Raw genomic sequence first — 27,398 nt, 5'->3', positions numbered from 1 at the left:
GCCTGACATCAGTAGTGGGGAAAATGTTGGAATCAATTATTAAAGATGAAATAGCAGTACATTTGGAAAGCAGTGACAGGATCGGTGCAAGTCAGCATGGATTTATGAAAGGAAAATCATGCTTGACAAATCTTCTGGAATTTTTTGAGGATGTAACTAGTAGAGTGGACAAGGGAGAACCAGTGGATGTGATGTATTTGGACTTTCAAAATGTTCTTGATAAGGTCCCACACAAGAGATTGGTGTGCAAAATTAAAGCACATGGTATTGGGGGTAACGTATTGACGTGGATAGAGAACTCGTTGGCAGACAGGAAGCAGAGAGTCGGGATAAATGGGTCCTTTTCAGAATGGCAGGCAGTGACTAGTGGGGTGCTGCAGGGCTCAGTGCTGGGACCCCAGCTATTTACAATATACATCAATGATTTAGATGAAGGAATTGAGTATAATATCTCCAAGTTTGCAGATGACACTAAACTGGGTGGCAGTGTGAGCTGTGAGGGGGACGCTAAGAGGCTGCAGGGTGACTTAAACAGGTTAGGTGAGTGGGCAAATGCATGGCAGATGCAGTATAATGTGAATAAATGTGAGGTTATCCACTTTGGGGGCAAAAACATGAAGGCAGAATATTATCTGAATGGCAACAGATTAGGAAAAGGGGAGGTACAACGAGACCTGGGTGTCATGGTACATCAGTCATTGAAAGTTGGCATGCAGGTACAGCAGGCGGTGAAGAAGGCAAATGGCATGTTGGCCTTCATAGCTAGGGGATTTGAGTATAGGAGCAGTGAGGTCTTACTACAGTTGTATAGGGCCTTGGTGAGGCCTCACCTGGAATATTGTGTTCAGTTTTGGTCTCCTAATCTGAGGAAGGATGTTCTTGCTATTGAGGGAGTGCAGCGAAGATTCACCAGACTGATTCCCGGGATGGCAGGACTGACATACGAGGAGAGACAGGATCGACTGGGCCTGTATTCACTGGAATTTAGAAGAATGAGAGGGGATCTCATAGAAACGTATAAACTTCTGACGGGACTGGACAGGTTAGATGCAGGAAGAATGTATGCCTAGGTTGGGGAAATCCAGAACCAGCGGACACAGTCTAAGGATAAGGGGTAAGCCATTTAGGACTGAGATGAGGAGAAACTTCTTCACTCAGAGAGTTGTTAACCTGTGGAATTCTCTACCGCAGAGAGTTGTTGATGCCAGTTCATTGCATATATTCAAGAGGGAGTTAGATGTGGCCCTTACGGCTAAAGGGATCAAGGGGTTTGGAGAGAAAGCAGGAAAGAGGTACTGAGGGAATGATTGGCCATGATCTTATTGAATGGTGGTGCAGGCTCGAAGGGCCGAATGGCCTACTCCTGCACCTATTTTCTATAATTCCATGTTTCTAATAGGTGACTAAAAGCTTCTCCAAAGAGGTAGGTTTTAAGGAGCGTCTTGTGGAGAGGTTCAGGGAGGGAATTTCAGAGCTTAGGTCCGCGACAGCTGAAGGCACGGCTGCCAATCAGAACAGAAGAAATAGGAGCAGGAGTAGGCTCCATGTCCCCTCGAGCCTGGCCCGCCATTCAATAAGATCATGGCTGATCTTCAATTCAACTCCAACTTCCCAAACTATCCCTATATCCATTGGTTCCCTTAGCATCCAAAAATCTATTGATCTCTGTCTTGAATACACTCAACGGTTCACCATCCAGTCCTTTGTGATAGAGAATTCCAAAGATTCACCACCCTCTGAGTGAAGAAGCTTTTCCTCATCTCAGTCCTAAATGGCCGACCCCTTATTCTGAGACTGTGTCCCCTGCTTCTCAACTTTCCAGCCAGAGGAAACATCTTCCCTGCATCTACCCTGTCAAGCCCTGTAAGAATTTTGAATGTTTCAATGAGATCGCCTCTCATTCTTGTAAACTCTAGAGAATATAGGCCTAGTCTGTTCAATCTCTCCTCATTAGGACAATCCCTCCATCCCAGGAATCAGTCTGGTGAACCTTTGTAGCACTCCCTCTATGGCAAGTATATCCTTCCTTAGGTAAGGAAACAAAAACTGTACACAATACTCCAGGTGTGGTCTCACCAGGGCCCTATATAATTGCAGTAAGACATCTTGGGCTGAAATTACCCCCCTCAAGGTCCATTACCGCCTCGAAGGGGCGCTGATGACACGGACCCACGTCCGCCCTGCTCCCACCCCCTCAGCCGCCAGGAAAACATCAAAGATGGCAATTTCGCTATATTCTCCGTCCCGTGGATTTGTCCGGAGAATAATCGTTTATTTCGGAAGGTGCGCCCCATTTGGGGCGGAGGGCAATTTCGGTCCCCTTTATTCTTACACTCCACACTAGGGAGAGGCTGTTAACCTGCTCCACTTATGGGAAGGGATTCACTCTCGTATCCAGCCTGCGGAGACACCAGCGAGTTCACACTGGGGAGAGACCGTTCACTTGCTCCATGTGTGGGAAGGGATTCACTCAGTCACCCAACCTGCTGAGACACCAGCGAGTTCACAACTAACTGCAGGGGTTGGATTCTGCTGTTCTTCACATCCGACTGAATCGTGTTCATTCTGTTAGTTGGTGTTTGTTTCTGCTGTTGTTAATAACCCTTCAACTCGGCTGGAGTTTAATATTTTGATATTTCAAATAATAGTGTCTCAATATTCGATATCTCCAAGGTAAGAGAAGACTAATTGATGTCCTGTTACTGACTGCTCCATTTAAGATCGGGGCGGAGAGCGAGCGGGGCAGAGAGCGACCGGGGCGGAGGGAGACCGGGGGTGGAGAGAGTCGGGGGCGGAGGGAGACCGGGGCGGAGAGGGTCCGGGGGCAGCATGGGCCCAGCCCACACTGCGATATATGTGCACACTAGGTCCGTGCAGCAGAGCTGGTCTCCAGTTGTCCTGGATAACCCTTGCCACTGGACCAAGACCTCGCTCTGTCAAGCCCGTGTGGTGGCTGGTGCACACACGGGCATCTTCCACCCTTCAGGATGTAGTTCGGGATCTGGAACATTAGGTCCCTCATTGAAACACCTGTGAACTCATTCCTTTTTGGTGTGGAAGCAAGTCATCCTCGACACGAGGGACCGCCTAATACTATCCCATACTAATCCCCATGGTGGAGCGATTGAGCCCGATTGAAGAGGCCAGAATGACCTCTCTCGTTGCCCAACAGAACGGTCTAGAATTGGGGTTTACCCAGTGGTGCCTGTGAACTGCCGCGCCCACAATGATGCGCCGGAGGCCTGTGTAAAGCCTTGCCCACCTTCGGGATGCGACCCGTTGGGCGGCCAGATTGTGGCAGGGGCTTGGCGGTGGGGTCAGCTCCCGCGCTGCGCTCTCATCGCGGGGGATCTGCACGTTGGCGGCAGTGCGATCCCGCCCAGGAGAAAAAAAGCCAAAAAAATAAGTCACCGAGTAGCAAGTTTTTATTTACAATAGTCGTGGGTACTGGTGCCACGTTGAGCCACACGCGCGCGCGCGCGCCCCCGCCCCCGTTCCCCTCGGCCGTTACAGGCCGTGAATGATGGTCCTGTTGCGGAGTTGCTGCACGTAGGCCTTGGCCTGGTCAAAGCCGGTGGTCTTCTCCACCACTGGGGGGCTTCCTTCCACCAGCTTGACGAAGTAGTGGCAGTAGACCCTGTCCATGATCCCAAACATCCCGCGGCCATGGTAACGCAGCCTCTTCAGGTACTGACCCTTGCTCGAGAACGACTCGGCTGGCGGGGAGAAGGAGCAGTGAATTAAACGGAGCCCCGTTGGCAGACGGTTTAGACTGCCTCCACCCCACCGCTCCCCTCCCCTTCACCCTCTGTCAGCCCGTGGCTTGGTGGGCAGCGTTCTCGCCTCAGAAACTTGGAAGTCCCATAAAAATCCAGGCCGACACTCCCGGCGCGGTGCTGAGGGAGCGCTGCACTGTCGGATCCTTCGAAAAGAGACGTTAATTCCGAGGCCCCGTCTGCTCTCTCAGGTGGACGTGCAAGATCCCACGGCCACAATTTCGGAGAAGAGCACGGGAGTTATCCCCGGTGTCCTGGGCCAATATTTATCCCTCGACCAACATCGCTAAAATCTGTTCATTATCACATTGCTGTGTGTGGGAGCTTGCTGTGCGCAAATTGGCTGCCGCGTTTCCCACATTACAACAGTGGCTACACTTCAAAAAGTACTTCATTGGCTGTAAAGCGCTTTGGGACGCCCGGTAGTCGTGAAAGGCGCTATATAAATGCAAGTCTTTCTTTCTTTTCCAGTAGTGTCCTGGAGATTAATATTTACTAGGTCCCTTGCTTTTTGTGGTATATATCAATGATTTGGACTTGAATGATTAAGAAGTTTGCAGGTGATACACAAATTGGTTGAGTAGTTGATAATGAAGAAGAAAGCTGTAGGCTGCAGGAAAACATCAATGAACTGGTCAGGTGGGCGGAACAGTGGCAAATGGAATTGAATCTTTGGAACAGAGGAGGCTGAGGGGAGACCTTATTGAGATGTATAAGATTATGAGGGGCATAGATAGCGAGGATAGGAAGAACCTATTTCCTTTAGCAGAGGGGTCAACAACCATGGGGCATAGATTTAAAGTAATTGGTAGGAGGTTTAGAGGGAATTTGAGGGGAAATTTCTTCACCCAGAGGGTGGTGGGGGTCTGGAACTCACGGCCTGAAAGGGTGGTAGAGGCAGAAACCCTCACCACATTTAAAAAATACTTGGATGTGCACTTGCAGTGCCGTAACCTACAGGGCTACGGATCTAGAGCTGGTAAGTGGGATTAGGCTGGGTAGCTCTTGGTCGTCCGGCGCGGACACGATGGGCTGAATGGCCACCTTCCGTGCTGTAAATTTCTATGATTCTATGATTTACTCCCGGGACACTGCAGAACAATCCAGGTTGTGTTAGCAACCCCTAGTCCCCATCCAAACCCATGGACAAAATGCAGAATAAAACTCTCTCTGACCGAATCTTGCAAACAGTGCCCCTGACTGCACAATAACAATTTGCATTGATATAGCGCCTTTAACGTAGTAAAACGTCCCTGGGCACTTCACAGGAGCGATTATCAAGCAAAATTTGACACTGAGCCAGATAAGGAGATATTAGAAGAGGGAAGCTTGCTCAAAGAGGGAGGTTTTAAGGAGGGTCTTAAAGGAGGAAAGAGAGGTAGCGAGGTGGAGAGGTTTAGGGAGGGAGTTCCAGACCTTGGGGCCCAGGCAACAGAAGGCAGGACCACCAATGGTGGGGCGATGAAAATCGGGGATGCTTAAGAGACCAGAATAGGAAGAACGCAGAGATCTCGACTCAGGGGCGGGGGTGTTCTAGTGCTGGAAGTGGTTACACAGCTAGGAAGAGGGGCGAGGCCATGGAGGGATTTGAGAACAAGGATAATAATTTTATAATCGAGGTGATGATGGACCGGGAGCCAATGTAGTTCTGCGAACACAGGGGGTGATGGGTGAGCGGGACTCGATGCGAGTTAGGACACGGGGCAGCAGAGTTTTGGATGATCATGAGTTTAGAGAGGGTAGAACGTGGGAGGCCGGCCAGGAGAGTGTGTTTATTGTTTCCATAACAACCGACCTCTGACCCAAGTCAGCTTGACATTTGATGAGACAGCTTTGCGTTGCAAGTTAAGTGTCCATAGAACAAAAGCTGAGAGAGAGAGAGAGAGAGAGAAAGGCGGATAAAGAAAAAGACTTTCATCTCATCATCGTGAGGGAGAGCGCAAGTGAGTGAGACGGACAGAGGGAGGGGGCAACTTTAACCCAATCTTCTCGACACGAATCTCAGGAGATCGGCTCAAAGGCCTGTTTTACTGCCCCTTCCAATTTCACTCTCCAACGAAGTCAACCGCAAGTAAGTGCGGGCAGATGTTTCAATCGGACGTTCGATCCGAGCCTCCCCCTTCTCCTCAGTTTCCCACCGGGCGGGTGAGGTTAAAAGACCTCCCCCCAGGGACTGAGACAGAGACAGAAAGAAGTTCGACTTTTATTCATGCATGGGATGTGGGCGTCGCTGGCAAGGCCGGCATTTATTGCCCATCAAGAAGATGGTGGAGAGCCGCCTTCTTAACAACTGAGTGTCCTGTTGGGCCATTTCAGAGGGCAGGTAACAGTTAACCACATTGCTGTGGGTCGGGAGTCACATATAGGCCCAGACCGGGTCAGGACGGCAGATTTCCTTCCCTAAAAGGACATCGGTGAACCAGATGGGTTTTTACCACAATCCGGAAGTGCCATGATCACCATTACTGGCACTAGCTTTTCATTCCAGATTTATTTAATCAACTGAATTTAAATTCCACAGCTGCCGTGGTGGGATTTGAACTCGTGTCTTTAGATCATTAGCCCAGGATTACTAGTCTAGTGACATAACCATTGTGCCACTGTTCCCAACATACCCGAGTTGCACTTGAACCTGACCCCGACCCCAGGTTGCGGGGTGAAAGGACACAAGCCTCGGATAATACTCCTCAGATCACGCTTTTACCGGAGTCCGTCCTTACCTACGTGCAGGTTTGATCTGTACTCCAAATTGTGGTTCCTCACCGCCATTTCCTGAGCTTCCAAAAGAACCTGAAAGAGGCCATAAACAGATTAAGAACACAAGAAATAGGAGCAAGAGTCGGCCATTTGGCCCCTCGAGCCCATTTAATAAGATCATGGCTGATCTGATCTGATCATGGACTCGGCTCCACTTCCCCGCCCGCTCCCCATAACCCTTGACTCCCTTATCGCTCAAACATCCGTCTATCTCCGCCTTAAATATATTCAATGACCCAGCCTCCACAGCTCTCTGGGGCAGAGAATTCCACAGATTTACAACTCTCAGAGAAGAAATTGCTCCTCAACTCAGTTTTAAATGGGCGGCCCCTTATTCTGAAACAACACACAACACAGGGCTCCCAGCAGAACTGGCCGGTCGAAACCCACTGCAACAAGACAGAGAGGGAAAAAAAATGAGTGAGACAGAGAGAAGTACCAAGTAAGAAACGTGCGTTTATATAGCGCCTTTCACGACCTCAGGACCCAAAGTGCTTTACAGCCAATTAAGTAATTTTTGAAGTGTAGTCACTGTTGTAATGCAAGGTCATCATCATCACCATAGGCAGTCCCTCGAAATCGAGGAAGACTTGCTTCCACTCTAAAAGTGAGTTCTCAGGCGACTGAACAGTCCAATACGAGAATTATAGTCTCTGTCACCGATGGGACAGATAGAGGTTGAGGGAAGTGGAGGGCGGGACTGGTTTGCTGCACGCTCTTTCCGCTGCCTGCGCTTGTTTTCTGCATGCTCTCGGTGATGAGACTTGAGATGCTCAGTTCCCTCCCGGATGCACTTCCTCCACTGAGGGCGGTCTTTGGCCAGGGACTCCCAGGTGTCGGTGGGGATGTCGCACTTTATCAGGGAGGCTTTGAGGGTGTCCTTGAAACGTTTCCTATGCCCACCTGGGGCCCGCTTGCCACGTAGGGGTTTCCGAGTAGAGCGCTTGCTTTGGGAGTCTCGTGTTGGGCATGCGGACAATGTGGCCCTGCCCAGCGGAGCTGATCGAGTGTAGGTCAGTGTAGGGTAACGAGGCAGCCAATTTGCGCACAGCAAGCTCCCACAACAACAACTTGTATTTATATAGAGCGTTTAACAAAGTGAAAACGTACCCTGACGCTTCGCAGGACCGTTATCAAACAGAATCTGACACCAAGCCACATCAGGAGGTGTTGGGACCAAAAGCTTGACCGCAGAGGTTTTAAGGAGCATCTTAAAAGGAGAGAGTTGTAGAGACGTGGAGGTTTAGAGAGAGAGTTCGAGAGCTTAGGGCCTTGGCAGCTGAAGGCACGGCCGCCAATGGTGGAGCGATGTAAATCGAAGATGCACAAGAGCCCAGAACAGGAGGAGTGAAAGATCTCGGAGGGTTTGTGGCACTGGAGGAGGCGACAGAGATAGGGAGGGTACAGAAACAGCAATGAGTTAATGATCGGGTAATCAGGTGTACGTTAAGGGATAAATATTGGAAAGGGCACTGGGAGAACTCCCTTGCTCTACTTTGAATAATGCCACGTGACGTTTGATATTCGCCAGAGGAGGCGGACAGGAGTTTGAGCCCCACTCCAGAGACTTGAGAACATAATCTAGGCTGACACTCCCAGTATAGTGCCGAGGGAGTGCCGCACCATCGGAGGGGCAGTGCCGAGGGAGCGCCGCACCGTCGGAGGGGCAGTGCCGAGGGAGCGCCACACCGTCGGAGGGGCAGTGCCGAGGGAGCGCCGCACCGTCGGAGGGGCAGTGCCGAGGGAGCGCCGCACCGTCGGAGGGGCCGACTTTCAGATAAGGCCTCTCTCAGGTGGACGTGAAAGATGCCCTTCGCAGAAGAGCAGGGGACTTCTCCACAGAGTCCTGGACAATATTTATCCCTCAACGAGAGAGTGCTATCTGGTCATTATCTGATCGCTGTTTGTGGGAGCTTGCTGTGCGCAAATTGGCGGCCGTGTTTCCTACATTACAACAGTGACAACACTTCAAAAAGTACCTCATTGGCTGTAAAGCGCTTTGGGATGTCCTGAGGTCGTTACAGGCACTATAGAAATGCAAATCTATATGTCTTCTCTATGAATCCGCACTAAAAATTGTCCCTCCAGGCAAGATACTCCCGGTTATCTGGCCCGCCCAAGCTTCAGGTGAAGCACTTACCTCCAACATGACCTTTGCCCCCTTTTTGTCATTGAACTGCAGCTGGGCAACTGCCTGGTCAAAGGTCATCCCTCGGATCTGCAACACAAACATTAGCGTTAAAATCCTTCACACCGTTACAGGGAACTCACGCATTTAACTCCCAAACCTGTGGCCTCAACCACCTAAAAGGACAAGGGCAGCAGGCGCATGGGAACACCACCACCTCCACGTTCCCCTCCAAGTCACACACCATCCTGATTTGGAAATATATCGGCCGTTCCTTCATCGTCGCTGGGTCACAAACCTGGAATTCCCTCCCTAACAGCACTGTGGGAGCACCTTCACCACACGGACTGCAGCAGTTCAAGAAGGCAGCTCACCACCACCTTCTCAAGGGGCAACTGGGGATGGGCAATAAATGCCGGCCTTGCCAGCGACGCCCACGTCCCGCGAATACATTTGTTAAATCCAAGCTGGCTGAACAATGTTGGGGGCAAGAAAGCTTCCTTTGAGGAATCAGTGCGGGGGCCCACCAGAGCTGGGTCTGATTATTCCGCTTGGGACTTTCCCCTCCATCACCACCATGAGATTCTTTATTTTTGGGACACATTACTGGATTTTGCTCGAAGTGCACGAACAACGGCGGACAGGAACGGAATCCTGGTCCATCCAGCCTCTTCCCGCACAATGATGTCAGTACCAGCCGTGGCTCAGTGGGCAGCACTCTCGTACTCTGAGTCAGAAGGTTTGTAGATTCAAGTCCCACTCCAGGGACTGGAGCACAAAAGTCTAGGCTGACAATCCCACCCCAGTGCTGAGGGGGCGCTGCACTGTCGGAGGTGCCGTCTTTCGGATGAGACATTAAACAGTCTGCTCTCTCGGGTGGACGTAAAAGATCCCATGGCACATTGCAACAGTGACTACAGTTCAAAAAGTGCTTCATTGGCTGTAAAGCACTTAGGGATGTCCGGTGGTCGTGAAAGGCGTTATATAAATGCAAGTCTTTCTGTCCTTTTTTATTTATGGTACATTTTGGTAGGATGAATAAGGAACTCCTTCAAAAATAAATGTCTAAATAGGGTAGAGGAACAGAGGTACCTGGGGGTACAGATACACAGAGCACTAAGAGTAGTGAAACAGGTTAATAAGGTCTTTAAAAAAGCAAATAAAACACGGGGCTTCATTTCGAGGATAGATATGAAATGCAGTGAAGTCATGTTAAACTTGTACAGCACAGAACCTTGGTTAGACCACAGTTGGAGTACTGTGAACAGTCCTGGTCTCCAAAAAACAAAAGCAGACATTGATGAGGAGATCCAACACCGCCTCCAGTGCGCCCCTGCAGCCTGAGGAAAAAAGTGTTCGAAGACCAGGCCCTCAAATCTACCACCAAGATCATGGTCTACAGGGCTGTAGTAAAACCCGCCCTCCTGTATGGCTCAGAGACATGGACCATGTACAGCAGACACCTCAAGTCGTTGGAGAAATACCACCAACGATGTCTCTTCAAGATCCTACAAATCCCCCGGGAGGACAGGCGCACCAACATTAGTGTCCTCGACCAGGCCAACACCCTCAGCATCGAAGCGCTGACCACACTCGACCAGCTCCACTGGGCGGGCCACATAGCTCGCGTGCCAGACACGAGACTCCCAAAGCAAGTTCTTTATGCGGAGCTCCTTCACGGCAAACGAGCCAAAGGTGGGTTGTGGAAACGTTACAAGGACACCCTCAAAGCTTCCCTGATAAAGTGCGACACCCCCACTGACACCTGGGAGTCCCTGGCCCAAGACCGCCCTAAGTGGAGGAAGTGTATCCGGGAGGGCGCTGAGCACCTCGAGTCTCATCGCCGAGAGCATGCAGAAACCAAGCGCAGGCAGCGGAAAGAGCGTGCGGCAAACCAGTCTCACCCTCCCTTTCCATCAACGACTATCTGTCCCACCTGTGACTAGAGTCTGTGGTTCTCGTATTGGACTGTTCAGCCACCGAAGAACTCACTTCAGGAATGGAAACAAGTCTTCCTCGATCCCAAGGGACTGCCTATGATGATGATATTATAAAAAGGATACAGAGGCACTGGAGAAGGTGCTAAAAAGATTTACAAGGATGATACCAAAATTGAGGGGTTACAACTGTCAGGAAAGGCTGAACAAGCTGGGGCTCTGTTATATAGAAAGGAGAAGTCCGAAGGGGACCGGATTGAGGGGTTTACCATTATGAAAGGGTTTGATAGGGTAGACACAGAGAAGACATCTTCACTTGTGGGGGGGGGGGGTCCAAAAAAATAAGATAGTCACTAATAAATCCATAAATAGAAAGATAGGAACAGGAGGCCGTTCAGTCCCTCGAGTCTGTTTTGGGGCACCTTTCTCTAGAAAAGGGAAGGCTGTGGGGTGACCTGATAGATGTCTTTATAATTATGAAAGGGTTTGATAGGGTAGACGGAGTGAAGATGTTTGCACTTGTGGGGGAGACCAGAACTCGGGGCCATTGGTAGAAGACAGTGACGAATAAACCCAATGGGGAATTCAGGAGAAACCTCTTCGCCCAGAGAGCGGTGAGAATGTGGAACTCGCTGCCACAGGGAGTGGTTGAGGCGAATAGTATCGATGCATTTATCCATCCGCCCCTTAAATGCATGAGGGAGAAAGGAACAGGAGGTGCTGATAGGGGTGGGATGTAGTGGAGGTGGGAGGGGGCTGGTGTGGAGCAGAAACACCGGCACGGACTGGTTGGGCCGAAGGGCCGGTTTCTGTGCTGTAATGACTTAAACCGTGATGTCTTGTGTGGCGCAATACAGACACCCCTCACCCACCCTACTTGCGGCGGGGTTCGTCATTTGTATCTCGTCGCCAGTTGTTATGTCTTGAATAAACAGTCAGGCTAGATACTGCAAGCTCAAAGGGATGACCTCCTCCTTGGAAAGGCGAAAACCCCAGATTAAAAACACCCAGGTTTGGAGGGGCATTGTTGGCGGAGGAAGGAACGGGGGCAAAGGCGGGGGGGGGGGGGGGGTCAGGGTTCATGGCCGGTTCTGACCCCCCCCCCCCCGACCCATTCCCCTGCTCCGGCACTCGTTTTGCCGCAGGAAGAGTCGGGGGTTGCCTGTGGCACCAAAGGGAGGAGGAGCTAGGGTTAAAGGGGCAGGAGACCCGAGGATATTTTTGATAAAGCTCTCCACGAGCCGAGGGACCTCTTCAAAAAGATTGAGAGGGAGGGGAGAGGGGAAAAGTGTCCAACTCCTGGGACCTTCGGAAGGGGGATGGGATGGCGCAGGGTGTCCCGGGCCCGGCAGTGCCCGCGGTGGGAGCGGCAATGTATTTGCTTCATGGGTTCTTTGCTTAAGAATTCATAGCAACACATTGCTATTAAGAATTAGTTGGTTTATTCGCAAAAGGTTTAGAAACATAGAAAATAGGTGCAGGAGTAGGCCATTCAGCCCTTCAAGCCTGCACCACCATTCAATAAGATCATGGCTGATCATTCACCTTGGTACCCCTTTCCTGCTTTCTCTCCATACCCCTTGATCCCTTTAGCCGTAAGGGCCATATCTAACTCGCTCTTGAATATATCCAAAGAACTGGCATCAACAACTCTCTGCGGCAGGGAATTCCACAGGTTCACCACTCTCTGAGTGAAGAAGTTTCTCCTCATCTCGGTCCTAAATGGCTTACCCCTTATCCTTAGACTGTATCCCCTAGTTCTGGACTTCCCCAACATCGGGAACATTCTTCCCGCATCTAACCTGTTCAGCCCCGTCAGAATTTTATATGTTTCTAGGAGATCCCCTCTCATCCTTCTAAACTCCAGTGAATACATGCCCAGTCGATCCAGTCTCTCCTCATATGTCAGTCCTGCCATCCCAGGAATCAGTCTGCTGAACCTTCGCTGCACTCCCTCAATTGCAAGAACGTCCTTCCTCAGATTAGGAGACCAAAACTGAACACAATATTCCAGGTGAGGCCTCACCAAGGCCCTGTACAACTGCAGGAAGACCTCCCTGCTCCTATACTCAAAACCCCTAGCTATGAAGGCCAACATGCCATTTGCCTTCTTCACCGCTTGCTGTAACTGCATGCCAACTTTCAATGACTGATGTAACATGACACCCAGGTCTCGTTGCACCTCCCCTTTTCCTAATCTGCCGCCATTCAGATAATATTCTGCCTTTGTGTTTTTGCCACCAAAGTGGATAACCTCACATTTATCCACATTATACTGCATCTGCCATGCGTTTGCCCACTCACCTAACCTGTCCAAGTCACCCTACAGCCTCTTAGCATCCTCCTCATAGCTCACACCGCCACCCAATTTAGTGTCATCTGCAAACTTGGAGATATTACACTCAATTCCTTCATCTAAATCATTAATGTATATTGTAATTAGCTGGGGACCCAGCACTGAACCCTGCGCACCCCCACTAATCGCTGCCTGCCATTCTGAAAAGGATCCGTTTATCCCGACTCTCTGCTTCCTGTCTGCCAACCAGTTCTCTATCCACGTCAATACATCACCCCCAATACCATGTGCTTTAATTTTGCACACTAATCTCTTGTGTGGGACCTTGTCAAAAGCCTTTTGAATGTCCAAATACACCACATCCACTGGTTCTCCCTTGTCCAATCTACCAGTTACATCCTCAAAATAATTCTGGAAGATTTGTCAAGCATGATTTCCCTTTCATAAATCCATGCTGACTTGCACCGATTTTGTCACTGCTTTCCAAATGCGCTGCTATCCAAATGCGCTGCTATTTCATCTTTTATAATTGATTTCAACATTTTCCCCACCACTGATGTCAGGCTAACCGGTCTATAATTACCCGCTTTCTCTCTCCCTCCTTTCTTAAAAAGTGGTGTTACATTATCTACCCTCCAGTCCATCGGAACTGATCCAGAGTCGATAGACTGTTGGAAAATGATCACCAATGCATCCACTATTTCTAGGGCCCTTCCTTAAGTACTCTGGGATGCAGACTATCAGGCCCTGGGGATTTATCGGCCTTCAATCCCATCAATTTTCCCAACATAATTTCCCGCCTAATAAGGATTTCCTTCAGTTCCTCCTTCTCACTAGACCCTCGGTCCCCTAGTATTTCCAGAAGGTTATTTGTGTCTTCCTTCGTGAAGACAGACCAAAGTATTTGTTTAACTGATCTGCCATTTCTTTGTTCCCCATTACAGATTCACCTGAATCTGACTGCAAGGGACCTACGTTTGTCTTCACTAATCTTTTTCTCTTCACATATCTATAGAAGCTTTTGCAGTCAGTTTTTATGTTCCCAGCAAGCTTCCTCTCATACTCTATTTTCCCTCTCCTAATTAAACCTTTTGTCCTCCTCTGCTGAATTATAAAATTCTCCCAGTCCTCAGGTTTGCTACTTTTTCTGGCCAATTTATATGCCTCTTCCTTGGATTTAACACTATCCTTAATTTCTCTTGTGAGCCACAGTTGAGCCACCTTCCCCATTTTATTTTTACTCCAGACAGGGATGTACAATTGTTGATCATGTGATCTTTAAATGTTAGCCATTGTCTAGCCACCGTCAACTCTAAGTATCTCTCGCCAGTCTAGTCTAGCCAATTCACGTCTCATACCATTGAAGTTACCTTTCCTTAAGTTCAGGACCCGAGTCTCTGAATTAACTGCGTCACTCTCCATCTTAATAAAGAATTCTACCATATTATGGTCACTCTTCCCCAAAGGGCCTCGCACAACAAGATTGCTAATTAGTCCTTTCTCATTACACATCACCCAGTCTAGGATGGCCAGCCCTCTAGTTGATTCCTCGACATATTGGTCTCAAAAACCATTCCCAATACACTCCAGGAAATCCTCCTCCATCGCATTGCTACCAGTTTGGTTAGCCCAATCAATATGTAAATTAAAAAGTCGCCCATGATAACTGCTGTACCTTTATTGCACGCATCCCTAATTTTTTGTTTGCTGTCCCCAACCTCACTACTACTGTTTGGTGGTCTGTACACAACTCCCACTAGCGTTTTCTGCCCTTTGGTATTCCGCAGCTCTACCCATATGGATTCCACATCATTCAAGCTAATGTCCTTCCTTACTATTGCGTTAATTTCCTCTTTAACCAGCAACGCCACCCCACCTCCTTTTACTTTCTGTCTATCCTTCCTGAATGTTGAATACCCCTGGATGTTGAGTTCCCAGTTACATCATATCCATTAACAGCTATCTGCGCAGTTAATTCGTCCACCTTATTACGAATACTCCTCGCATTGAGGCACAGAGCCTTCAGACTTGTCTTTTTAACAAACTTTGCCCCTTCAGAATTTTGCTGGAACGTGGCCTTTTTTGCTTTTTGCCTGGGGTTTCTCTGCCCTCCACTTTTACTTTTCTTCGTTCTATCTTCTGCCCCACATTCTACTTCCCTCTATCTCCCTGCATTGGTTCCCATTCCCCTGCCATATTAGTTTAACCCCTCCCCAACAGCACGAGCAAACACTCCCCCCTCGAACATTGGTTCTGGTCCTGCCCAGGTGCAGACCGTCCGGTTTGTACTGGTCCCACCTCCCCCAGAACCGGTTCCAATGTCCCAGGAATTTGAATCCCTCCCTTCTGCACCACTCCTCAAGCCACGTATTCATCTGAGCTATCCTGTGATTCCTACTCTGATTATCATACTCACATTACCAGTTCATCCACCAGGCTCACAACTGCATGCCTCATTGTGGATGACCTAGACCCAACTGGCTGGGGTTTTATTGAGTCTTGTGAAGATCATGTGACTGGCTAAGCCACTCACAAAGCAACAGCTCTACAACTATTTTCGAATAACTTGCTGCCAAGTGCCTTTTTTTGGTAAGGGCATTAGAACCCACAAATTTACAAATCAGTTGTCAACTTTGCCAAATCAAATTAAAATTATGCTCCTGGGGGTGATGATGCACTCCAGTCCCTCCAGTGCCCACCTCTCGCGGAAGGCCGCGGGCGTACCGGTGGACACCGCATTCTCCATCTCCAGGGACACCCTGACTCGGATGAAACTGCGGGAGAGAGGCAGGCAGTCGGGCTGAACGAGCCCGTCGACCGCCCGCTGCCTGGACCGGCTGATGGCACCCTTGGCCAGGCCCAAGAGCAGTCCTACGAGGAGGCCCTCGGACCTACCCGCTCCCCTCCGCACAGGGTGCCCAAAGATCAGGAGTGTGGGACTGAAGTGCAGCCAGAAATTGAGGAGCAGCCCCTTCAAATAATAAAACAGGGGCTGCAACCTCGCACACTCCATAAAAACATGGAACACGGACTCTTCCAGACCGCAGAAATTGCAGGCGGCCTGGGAGCCCGTATACCGACTTAAAAATTTATTGCACGGGACTGCTCCGTGCACCACCCTCCAGGCCAAGTCCCCGATAAATAATGGGAGGACTCCCACGTAGAGTGCCCTCCATCGGGGACCCCCGCCTCCTCCGGACAGCAAGATGGTACGCCATGGCGTGTCCGGACGGCAGACGAGGATGGGAAGGTTGAGAGTGTGCAGGAGCAGCCCGTACAGGAAACCCCTCCGTGCAGAACTGAAAGGCACGGAGGGGATTTCCCCGAGGAGGCTCAAGTTGTGAGGCGCCGGCTCCCGAGGGAGGTTTCCGGGCTCTACAAACATCCGAGCACACTCACAGGTGCATATATTACAGTAGGGAACAAAATCTGGAACCTGTCCATAGCTCTGCATCCCCATCGACAGGTGGTCTGGGCTCGGGGGAGCAGGTCTCTATTTCCCCCAGGCGGGAGAGGGAGGGAGGGAGGGGAACCCGGGTCAGCAGTGGGACTGTGGTGGTGAGCCTCCCTGCGGGAGCCACCTTCAGCTACCATCCCTGGGCCGTGTCACGGAGCAAACTCCAGCCCCGAGCTCCCAGAAAACACCGGCTTACCATGTTCATTTACAGGATGTGGGCACCAGTGGTGAGTCCGACATTAATTGCCCTCGGGAACATAACATAAGAAATAGGAGCAGGAGTAGGCCATACGGCCCCTCGAGCCTGCTCCGCCATTTAATAAGATCATGGCTGATCCGATCATGGACTCAGCTCCACTTCCCTGCCCGCTCCCCATAACCCCTTATCGTTTAAGAAACTGTCTATTTCTATCTTAAATTTATTCAATGTCCCAGCTTCCACAGCTCTCTGAGGCAGCGAATTCCAGAGATTCACAACCCTCAGAAGAAATTTCTCCTCATCTCAGTTTTAAATGGGCGGCCCCTTATTCTAAGACCATGCCCTCTAGTTCTAGTCTCCCCCACGAGGGGAAACATCCTCTCTGCACCCACCATGTCAAGCCCCCTCATAATCTTATACATTTCGATAAGATCACCTCTCAGTCTTCTGAACCGCCGCCTTAAAGCGCTGCAGCCCCCGTGGATTATAATTTGTTGTCGCCGTTTTTGATACAACGGAGTATCTTGCTGGGCCATTTCAGAGCCATTCAACCACCATGTTGCTGTGGGTCTGGAGTCACATATAGGCCCAGACCGAGTAAAGACAGCTAAAGGGACATTAGTGAACTCAATGGGATTTTACAATAATCCAATAGTCTCATAGTCACCATTACTGATACTAGTTTTTAAATTCCAGATTTATTTAATTAACTGAATTTAAATTCCCCGGCTGCTGTGGTGAAATTTGAACTCACGCCCCTGAATCATTGGCCCAGGCCTCTGGATTAATAGTCCAGTAACATAACATAACCACTATGCGACCGTATCGCGCAACAATTGCATTTATATAGCGCCTTTAATGTAGTGAAACGTCCCAAGGCGCTTCACAGGAGTATTATGAGATTTTTTAAATAAAACATACCGTTCCCATAAAATATGGACTTACCATTTTCGCCAGGTACCACATTTTGTCCTTGCTGTACTTGATCTGCCTCCTGCAGTGGTAGACTTCCTGTAGAAGCACAAAGCACCATTTAGAATCAAATCCACACAAAAGCACACCTGCGACGAGGATTATGGGGCCACAGAGTGCGTCTCCCCCCCACCCCGCGCAGACACTCGGAGTTTGGTGAAGCGCGGCGGTGTAAGGATCAGACCCTGGCGCTTGAACCATCAACCAACAGCCCCATCAGAACCTCCGCTCCTCTAGTGTCAGCCGTGGCTCAGTGGGCAGCACACTCGCCTCTGAGTCAGACGGTTGTGGGTTCAAGTCCCACTCCAGGGACTCGAGCACAAAAATCTAGGCTGACCCTCCCAGTGCAGTGCTGAGGGAGGTGCCGTCTTTCGGAGGAGACATTAAACCCATATTTCTCTCGCTCTCAGGTGGACGTAAAAGATCCCACGGCGCTATTTTGAAGAGCAGGGGAGTTATCCCCGGTGTCCTGGGGCCAATATTTATCCCTCAATCAACATCACTAAAACAGATTATCGGGTCATTGTCAATATTGCTGTTTGTGGGAGCTTGCTGTGCGCAAATTGCTGCCGCGTTTCCTACATTACAAGTGACTGCACTCCAAAAAGTACTTCACTGGTTGAAAAGCGCTTTGATGGTCATGAAAGGCGCTATATAAATGCAAGTCATTCTTTCTTTCGTCTTATAAGAATATAGAGAAGGTGCAAAAAAGATTTACGAGGATGATACCAGAACTGAGAGGTTAAACCGATCAGGAAAGATTGAAGAGGCTGGGGCTTTTTTCTCGAGAAAAGAGAAGGCCGTGGGATGACCTGATAGGGGTCTTTAAAATTACGAAGGGGTTCGACAGGGTAGACATAGAGATGCTCCCACTTGTGGGGGAGACCAGAACTAGGGGCCATCAATATAAGATAGTCACCAATAAATCCCACAGGGAATTCAGGAGAAACTTCTTTACTCAGAGAGCGGTGAGAATGTGGAACTCGCTGCCACAGGAAGTGGTTGAGGCGAATAGTATCGATGCATTTAAGGGGCACCTGGATAAACATGAGAGAGAAAGGAATTGAAGGATATGGTGATGGGGTGAGAAAGAACATAAGAAATAGGAGCAGGAGTCGGCCATTCGGCCCCTTGAGCCTGCTCCGCCATTTAATAAGATCATGGCTGATCTGATCTTGGCCTCTACTCCACTATCCCCGTCCGCTCCCCATAACCTTCCAGTTCCTTATCGCTCAAAAATCTGTCTAACTCCACCTTAAATATACTCAATGATGGAGGTTGGGAGGAGGCTCGAGTGGGACATAAACACCGGCTTAGACCGAATGGCCTGTCTCCGTGCTGTAACTTCGATGTAACTAAAAACCGGCACTGCGGCAAGTGTAACCTACCATTGGTCTGCGAGGCTCATGGGGCAGTTGGGGAGGGTAGACCACTCGGTTCTTCCTCTCCCAGTTTTTCGCTGTGAGAGCAAGGCTCGTGTGTAGGTTCGACTGAGGAAGGAGATTGCAGGATGCCAGCAACCTGTAGGGAGAGGAGCCAATACTGAATACTGAAAGATGCAGATCGTGCGAACATAAGAAATAGGATCAGGAGTCGGCTATTTGGCCCCTCGAGCCTGCTCCGCCATTCAATAAGATCATGGCTGATCTGATCATGGACTCAGCTCCACTTCCCCGTCGGCTCCCCATAACCCCTTATCACTGTGTGTATGATCCATTACCCCTCAGCCCCCCTACAATTTTAGTTTTTTTTTCGTTCATGGGATGTGGGCGTCGCTGGCAAGGCCGGCATTTATTGCCCATCCCTAATTGCCCCTTGAGAAGGTGGTGGCGAGCCGCCTTGTTGAACCGCTGTAGTCCCGTGTGTTGAAGGTGCTCCCACAGTGCTGTTAGGGTGTTCTGACGATGAAGGAATGGCCGATATATTTCTTAAGACAGGATGATGTGTGACTTGGAGGGGAACTTTCAGGTGGTGGTGTTCCCATGCGCCTGCTGCCCTTGTCCTTCTAGGTGGTAGAGGTCATAAGAACATAAGAATTAGGAACAGGAGTAGGCCATCTAGCCCCTCGAGCCTGATCCGCCATTCAACAAGAAAAATGGCTGATCAGGCCGTGGACTCAGCTCCACTTACCCGCCCGCTCCCCGTAACCCTTAATTCCCTTATTGGTTAAAAATCTATCTATCTGTGACTTGAATACATTCAATGAGCTAGCCTCAACTGCTTCCTTGGGCAGAGAATTCCACAGATTCACAACCCTCTGGGAGAAGAAATTCCTTCTCAGCTCTGTTTTAAATTGGCTCCCCCGTATTTTGAGGCTGTGCCCCCTAGTTCTAGTCTCCCCGACCAGTGGAAACAACCTCTCTGCCTCTATCTTGTCTATCCCTTTCATTACTTTGAATGTTTCTATAAGATCAACCCTCATCCTTCTGAACTCCAACAAGACCCAGTCTACTCAATCTATCATCATAAGGTAACCCCCTCATCTCCGGAATTAGCCTAGTGAATCGTCTCTGTACCCCCTCCAAAGCTAGTATATCCTTCCTTAAGTAAGGTGACCAAAACTGCACGCAGTACTCCAGGTGCGGCCTCACCAATACCCTGTACAGTTGCAGCAGGACCTCCCTGCTTTTGTACTCCATCCCTCTCGCAATGAAGGCCAACATTCCATTCGCCTTCCTGATTACCTGCTGCACCTGCAAACTAACTTTTCAGCCAGTCCAGGCAGCAGGCGGTCGAGGGGGTCGTTCAACCTGACTGCCTGCCTCTCTTCCGCTCTTACATCCGGTCCAGGGTGTCCTTGGAGATGGAGCACGCGGTGTCCACCGGTACTCTCGCGGCCTTCCGCGAGAGGTGGGCACCGGAGGGACTGGAGTGCATCATTACACCCGGCAACCAAATTTTAATTTGATTTTACGTTTTAAAGTTTAATTTGTTTTAATTGCCGGTGCTTTTAGTGTCCCCCTCCCCTTTTATAGGGGGCACTGGAAAAAGGAAAATTTGATTTTAGTGCCCAAAAAAAAAAACAAAAAAAGGAAAAAAAAGAGGGCCTTGTAAATGTCTGGTGTGTCATCCAGGGCGGGTGGCACCGATTAATGTTTTTGTTTTGCAGGTAAACTCCAAAAAGAGTTTCATGCACAAAGACCCCAGGTCCCTCTGCACCGCAGCATGTTGTAATTTCTCCCCATTCAAATAATATTCCCTTTCACTGTTTTTTTCCCCCCAAAGTGGATGACCTCACATTTTCCGACATTGTATTCCATCTGCCAAACCTTAGCCCATTCGCTTAATCTATCTAAATCTCTTTGCAGCCTCTCTGTGTCCTCTACACAACCCGCTTTCCCACTAATCTTTGTGTCATCTGCAAATTTTGTTACACTACACTCTGTCCCCTCTTCCAGGTCATCGATGTATATTGTAAACAGTTGTGGTCCCAGCACCGATCCCTGTGGCACACCACTAACCACTGATTTCCAACCCGAAAAGGACCCATTTATCCCGACTCTCCGCTTTCTGTTCGCCAGCCAATTCTCGATCCATGCTAATACATTTCCTCTGACTCCGCGTACCTTTATCTTCTGCAGTAACCTTTTGTGTGGCACCTTATCGAATGCCTTTTGGAAATCTAAACACACCACATCCATCGGTACACCTCTATCCACCATGCTCGTGATATCCTCAAAGAATTCCAGTAAATTAGTTAAACATGATTTCCCCTTCATGAATCCATGTTGCGTCTGCTTGATTGCACTATTCCTATCTCGATGTCCCGCTATTTCTTCCTTAATGATAGCTTCAAGCATTTTCCCCACTACTCGTGGGTTTTGGAGGTGCTGCGAAGAAGCCTTGGCGAGTTGCTGCAGTGCATCTTGTAGATGGTACACACTGCAGCCACGGTGCGCCGGTGGTGGAGGGAGTGAATGTTGAAGGTGGTGGATGGGGTGCTGATCAAGCGTCCTGGATGGTGTCGAGCTTATTGAGTGTTGTTGGAGCTGCACTCATCCAGGCAAGTGGGGAGTATTCCATCACACTCCTAACTTGTGCCTGGAACTGCAAACTCTAACAGGGGTTTGGTTCAGTACCTGTCCAAGTTTCCAATCTTCATGTGCAATTATAGGCCTAGAGGGAGTCTCTGGCATGGTGCAACTGGGCCTGTGAATGGCGTCAGGGCATCACTCCCCTATTTACACCGGAACTCAAACCACCGGCAACTTAAGGTCAAAGTGCCCGCACGTTTCAGGTGGGAGGACACTTGTTAGACGTGAAATTGGAGTCCTACAACGTACATAGGCCCCCCAACTGAAATTTTGAGGTACAAATGGGCAGAGTGTAGCTCAGCGGGTAGCACACTCGCCGCTGGGTCAGAAGGTTGTGGGCTCAAGTTGCACTCCAGCGACTTGAGCACAGAAATCTAGGCTGACATGCGCAGTACTGAGGGAGTGCTGCACTGCCGGAGGTGCAGTCTTCTGTGTGGGACATTAAAGCGAGGGCCCTCCCAGGTTATTAGGAAGCATTCCGTGGCACTATTCGAAGAGGAGCAGGGGCGTTCTCCCCTACAATAATAGGGGAGAACGCTAATAGTTATCCCTCAAGCAACAGTACTCAAAAATAAAACAAATTATCTGAACTTTAGGTGTCAGCTGTGGTTCAATGGGCAGCACTCTCTCGCCTCTCAGTCAGAAGATTGTGGGTTCTAGTCCCAGTCCAGAGACTTGACCGCACAATCCAGGCTTACACTCCAGTGCAGTACTGAGGGAGTGTTGCACTGTTGGAGGTGCGGTCTTTCGCCAAGATGTTAAAGCGAGGCCCTGTCTGCTCTCAGGTTATAGTAAAGCATCCCGCGCCCACTATTCGTAGAGCAGGGGAGTTTTCTCTGGTGTCCTGGGCTAACATTTATCACAAAAAAAAAAGATTATCTGGTCATTTATTCCATCGCTGTTTGTGGGAGCTTGCTGTGTGCAAATTGACAGCGGCGTTTCTTACATTACAACAGTGACTACACTCCAAAATTACTTCATTGGCTGTAAAATGCTTTGGGACATCCTGAGGTTGTGAAAGGCGCTATCGAAATGCAAGTACAAAAGCAAAATACTGTGGATGCTGGAAATCTGAAACAAACACTGAAAATACTGGAAACACTCAGCAGGTCAAGCAGCATCCGTGGAGAGAGAAACAGAGTTAATATTTCAGGTCGATGACCTTTCGTCAGAACTGGAAAAAAGCTAGCGATGCAACAGGTTTTAAGCAAGTATAGGGCAGGGAAAGGAGGGAGGAAAGAACAAAAAGGAAGATTTGTGATCGGGTGGAAGGCAGGAAAGATTTAATGACAAAAGGGAAAATGGTGCAAAGCGAAAGGAGCTGGTAATGGGACAAGAAACAAAAAATGGGTTAGAAAAAATAGGGGCAGTGGTTAAGGTTTGAAATGGTTGAACTCGATGTTGAGTCCAGAAGGCTGTAAAGTGCCCAATCGAATGATAAGGTGCTGTTCCTCGAGCTTCATTGGAACAGTGCAAAGACCGAGAGGTCAGAGTGGGAGCGGAGCGGAGAGCTCAAGCGACAGGCGAATCTATACAAGTGAAAGTCCTTGCGTTAACAGAAAGGTTCCCAACTGCAGTCTCACCTTGTGTGGATGTGTGTCAGCAGACCCCTCACTGCAACAGCGCCTTAAACAGAGAGGAACAGAATCACAAAACGGTTACAGCACAGGAGGCCGCCATTTGGCCCGTTAAGCCCGTGCCAGCTCTCTGCAAGAGCACTTTAGCTAGTCCCACTCCCCCGCCCCATAGCCCCTGCAATTTTTTTTCAGGTACTTATCCAATTCTCTTTTGAAAGCCACGATCAAATCTGCCTCCACTACCCTTTCAGGCCGTGCATTGCAGATCGTAACTGTTCGCTGCATAAAAAGGTTTTTCCTCATGTCGCCTTTGGTTCTTCTGCAAATCACCTGAAATTCGTGTCCTCTGGTTCTCGACCCTTCTGCCAATGGGAACAGTTTCTCTCTATCTACTCTGTCAAGATGTTGAACCTCTATCAAATCTCCGCTCAATCATAGAATCATAAAGGTTTACAGCACGGAAGGCCATTTCAGCCCATCATGTCCATACTGGCCAACAAGAAGCTATCCGGCCTAAGCACAATTTCCAGTTCTCGGTCCATAGCCCTGTAGGTTACGGCACTTCAAGTGCCCATCCAACTACTTTTTAAATGTGGTGAGGGTTTCAGGCAGTGAGTTCCAGACCCCCACCACCCTCTGGGTGAAGAAATTTCCCTGCAAATCCCCTCTAAACCTCCCCCCCAATTACTTTAAATCTATGGCCCCTGGTTGTTGACCAAAGGGAAACAGATCCTTCCTAGCCACTATATCCAGGCCCCTCATAATTTTACACACCATAATCAGGTCTCCCCTCAGCCTCCAAAGGAAACAAACCCCAGCCTATCCAATCTTTCCACAGCTAAAATTCTTCTGTGCTCTCAGGGGAACCCCAGTTTCTGCAGTCGGTGCACCAAACTGAATGGAGCCAGAGGCAGTGTGTGGAGCAGAGAGAGAGAGGGCTGTGTGTGTGAGAGAGAGAGCGAGAGGGGGCTGTGTGAAAGAGAGAGAGAGAGAGAGAGGGCCGTGAGAGAGAGAGAGAGAGAAAGAGAGGGGGCTGTGTGAGAGAGAGAGAGAGAGAGAGGGGGCTGTGAGAGAGAGAGAGAGAGAGAGAGGGGGCTGAGAGAGAGAGAGAGAGAGAGAGGGGGCTGTGAGAGAGAGAGAGAGAGAGGGGGCTGTGAGAGAGAGAGAGAGAGAGAGGGGGGGCTGTGAGAGAGAGAGAGAGAGCTGTGAGAGAGAGGGCTGTGTGTGTGTGAGAGAGAGAGAGAGTGAGAGGGGGCTGTGAGAGAGAGAGAGAGTGAGAGGGGGCTGTGAGAGAGAGAGAGAGAGAGAGAGCTGTGAGAGAGAGGGCTGTGTGTGAGAGAGAGAGGGGGGGGCTGTGAGAGAGAGAGAGAGTGAGAGGGGGCTGAGAGAGAGAGAGGGGGCTGTGAGAGAGAGAGAGTGAGAGAGGGCTGTGAGAGAGAGAGAGAGAGAGAGAGAGGGGGCTGTGAGAGAGAGAGAGAGAGAGAGAGCTGTGAGAGAGAGGGCTGTGTGTGAGAGAGAGAGGGGGGGCTGTGAGAGAGAGAGAGAGTGAGAGGGCTGTGAGAGAGAGAGAGAGAGAGAGGGGGCTGTGAGAGAGAGAGTGAGAGGGGGCTGAGAGAGAGGGGGCTGTGAGAGAGAGAGAGTGAGAGAGGGCTGTGAGAGAGAGAGAGTGAGAGAGGGGGCTGTGAGAGAGAGAGAGAGTGAGAGGGGGCTGAGAGAGAGAGAGAGGGGGCTGTGAGAGAGAGAGAGTGAGAGAGGGCTGTGAGAGAGAGAGAGAGAGAGAGAGGGGGCTGTGAGAGAGAGAGAGAGAGGGGGCTGTGAGAGAGAGAGAGAGAGGGCTGTGTGTGTGTGAGAGAGAGAGAGAGGGTAAGAGAGAGAGAGGGCTGTGAGAGAGAGAGTGAGAGGGGGCTGTGAGAGAGAGAGAGAGAGAGAGAGGGCTGTGTGTGTGAGAGAGAGAGAGAGAGAGAGAGGGTAAGAGAGAGAGGGGGCTGTGAGAGAGAGAGAGAGTGAGAGGGGGCTGAGAGAGAGAGAGTGAGAGGGGGCTGAGAGAGAGAGAGAGAGAGAGAGAGGGAGAGGGAGAGAGTGAGAGTGAGAGTGAGAGCGGGTGTGTGAGGGAGAAGGCTGTGAGAGAGAGAGATAGAGCCAGGCCCACCTGCCCGCACGGGAGCCGCCATGTTGCCGGGAAAGCCGCCCAGACCCGACCCATCGATCCATCGATCCCTCGATCCGCAGCTCGGCCCGCCACTGCAGCGGCTGCGCACATCGCGTTGACTGTTCAGTGTTTGTTGCTGGGGGGCCTGGGGATTGAGGATATAGGGGGGCTGATTTGGGGGGATATGGCGGGGCTGATTTGGGGGGATATGGGATGGATGATTTGGGGGAGGGGCTGGGGATTGGGGGGCTGACTTGGGGAGGTATGGGGGTGCTAATTGGGGGGACCTTGGGATTGGGGTCTGGGGATATGGAGGGGCTGATTTTGGGGGAGTGGGAATATGCAGGGGAGGGCTGGAGATTGGGGGGGGAGGGTTGGGGATTATGGGGGGGGGAGAGTCTGGGAATTTGTTGGGGGGGGGTGAGAGAGTCTGGGGATTTGCGGGGAGGACTGCTGGGGATTGGCGGGGGGGTCGGTGGAACGGACGGGGCCCGGGGATTTCGGGGGTGGGGGGTAAGCTGTGGAGGCACTTGTTCTGGGAGCGCACTGAGACACACAGACATACATTGTGTCCCACAGATATACACTGTCCCACACACTGAGATACACTGTGTCCCACACAGTGAGATACACTGTGTCCCACACAGTGAGATACACTGTCCCACACACTGAGATACACTGTGCCCCTCACACTGAGAGATACACTGTGTCCCTCACACTGAGATACACTGTCCCACACACTGAGATACACTGTGTCCCTCACATTGAGATACACTGCGTCCCTCACACTGAGATACACTGTCCCACACACTGAGATACACTGTGTCCCTCACATTGAGATACACTGCGTCCCTCACACTGAGCTACACTGTGTCCCTCACACTGAGATACACTGTCCCACACACTGAGATACACTGTGTCCCTCACATTGAGATACACTGCGTCCCACACACTGAGATACACTGTCCCACACACTGAGATACACTGTGTCCCTCACATTGAGATACACTGCGTCCCACACACTGAGATACACTGTGTCCCTCACATTGAGATACACTGCGTCCCACACACTGAGATACACTGCGTCCCACATTCTGAGATACACTGTGTCCCACACACTGAGGGATACACTGCGTCCCACATTCTGAGATACACTGTGTCCCACACACTGAGAGATACACTGTGTCCCACACACTGAGGGATACACTGTGTCCCACATTCTGAGATATACTGTGTCCCACACACTGAGGGATACACTGTGTCCCACACAGTGTGATACACTGTCCCACACACTGAGATACACTGCGTCCCACACACTGAGATACACTGCGTCCCACACACTGAGATACACTGCGTCCCACACACTGAGACACTGGGGCTTGTATAGAGAGACTGGGGGGGGGGGGGGGGTGGGGGGAAGAGAGATAGAGAGAGAAACAGACAGATAGGTAGATGGAGAGAGAGTGACTGATAGATACAGAGAGAAGCAGACAGATAGGTAGATAGAGAGACAGACAGATAGATTGATAGAGACAGAGGGAGATAGATAGATAGAAAGAGAGAAAAAGAGAGCGAGAGATAGATTAAATAGAGAGAGTTATGCCGCATTCCAACCCTCAGAGATACAGAGACTGGGATACACTGCACCACAGCCCAGAGACTGGGAGACTGAGAGGGAGAGAGACACAGAGAGATAGAGCAACACAGCCAGAGAGAGATACTGGGGCTGGGACTGCGGGAGAGACTGCGATGGAGAGAGAGAGAGAGACTTGGATAGAGAGACAGAGAGTTACTGGGACTGAGGGGGATACATCACAGCCCAGAGAGACTGGGATAGAGAGGGAGGGGATCTGGGAGACTGAAAGATGATCGGGAGAGACTGAGATAAAGGGAGAGACTGGGGGACAGAGACAGGGAACATAAGAAATCGGAGCAGGAGTCAGCCATTTGGCCCCTTGAGCCTGCTCCACCATTTAATAAGATCATGGCTGATCTGATCATGGACTCAGCTCCACTTCCCCGTCCACTCCCCATAACCCTTTACTCCCTTATCGCTCAAAATTCTGTCTATCTCCGCCTTAAATATATTCAAAGACCCAGCCTCCACAGCTCTCTC

The 27,398-nt window shown here is 50.2% G+C and overlaps 1 protein-coding gene across 3 annotated transcripts; it reads right to left on the bottom strand.

The window, feature by feature from the left end:
* Nucleotides 1–3,407: 3,407 nt before the first annotated feature.
* Nucleotides 3,408–25,383, bottom strand: mrpl22 (mitochondrial ribosomal protein L22). 3 transcript variants are annotated; one of them, XM_070878004.1, is made up of 7 exons: nt 25,283–25,361; nt 23,140–23,182; nt 18,911–19,043; nt 17,496–17,561; nt 8,674–8,751; nt 6,497–6,566; nt 3,408–3,716 (listed from the first exon to the last, which is right to left on the bottom strand). In XM_070878004.1, the coding sequence occupies exons 1-7, from the start codon at nt 25,302–25,304 to the stop codon at nt 3,508–3,510; spliced, it is 621 nt and encodes a 206-aa protein (XP_070734105.1). In that variant the 5' UTR covers nt 25,305–25,361; the 3' UTR covers nt 3,408–3,507. The 3 variants fall into 3 exon arrangements, with proteins under 3 accessions (XP_070734105.1, XP_070734107.1, XP_070734108.1); XM_070878006.1 differs by lacking the exon at nt 18,911–19,043 and having other exon boundaries at nt 25,283–25,383; XM_070878007.1 differs by lacking the exons at nt 18,911–19,043; nt 25,283–25,361 and adding an exon at nt 23,908–24,043.
* Nucleotides 25,384–27,398: the final 2,015 nt, after the last annotated feature.

The sequence above is a fragment of the Pristiophorus japonicus genome, chromosome 4, assembly GCF_044704955.1.
Source record: "Pristiophorus japonicus isolate sPriJap1 chromosome 4, sPriJap1.hap1, whole genome shotgun sequence".
NCBI classification, from domain to species: Eukaryota; Metazoa; Chordata; class Chondrichthyes; family Pristiophoridae; genus Pristiophorus; species Pristiophorus japonicus.
This window is presented reverse-complemented; position numbering and strand designations above follow the sequence as displayed.

Excerpts from the sequence above, each read along its gene's own strand:
- mrpl22 (XM_070878004.1), bottom strand. The coding sequence starts at position 25,304 with ATGGCGGCTCCCGTGCGGGCAG. Across the intron at positions 23,183-25,282 it reads GGCGGCTCCCGTGCGGGCAG|GCGCTGTTGCAGTGAGGGGT; the intron begins GTGGGCCTGGCT and ends TCTCTGTTTAAG. Across the intron at positions 6,567-8,673 it reads GGGCAAAGGTCATGTTGGAG|GTTCTTTTGGAAGCTCAGGA; the intron begins GTAAGTGCTTCA and ends GGCCTCTTTCAG.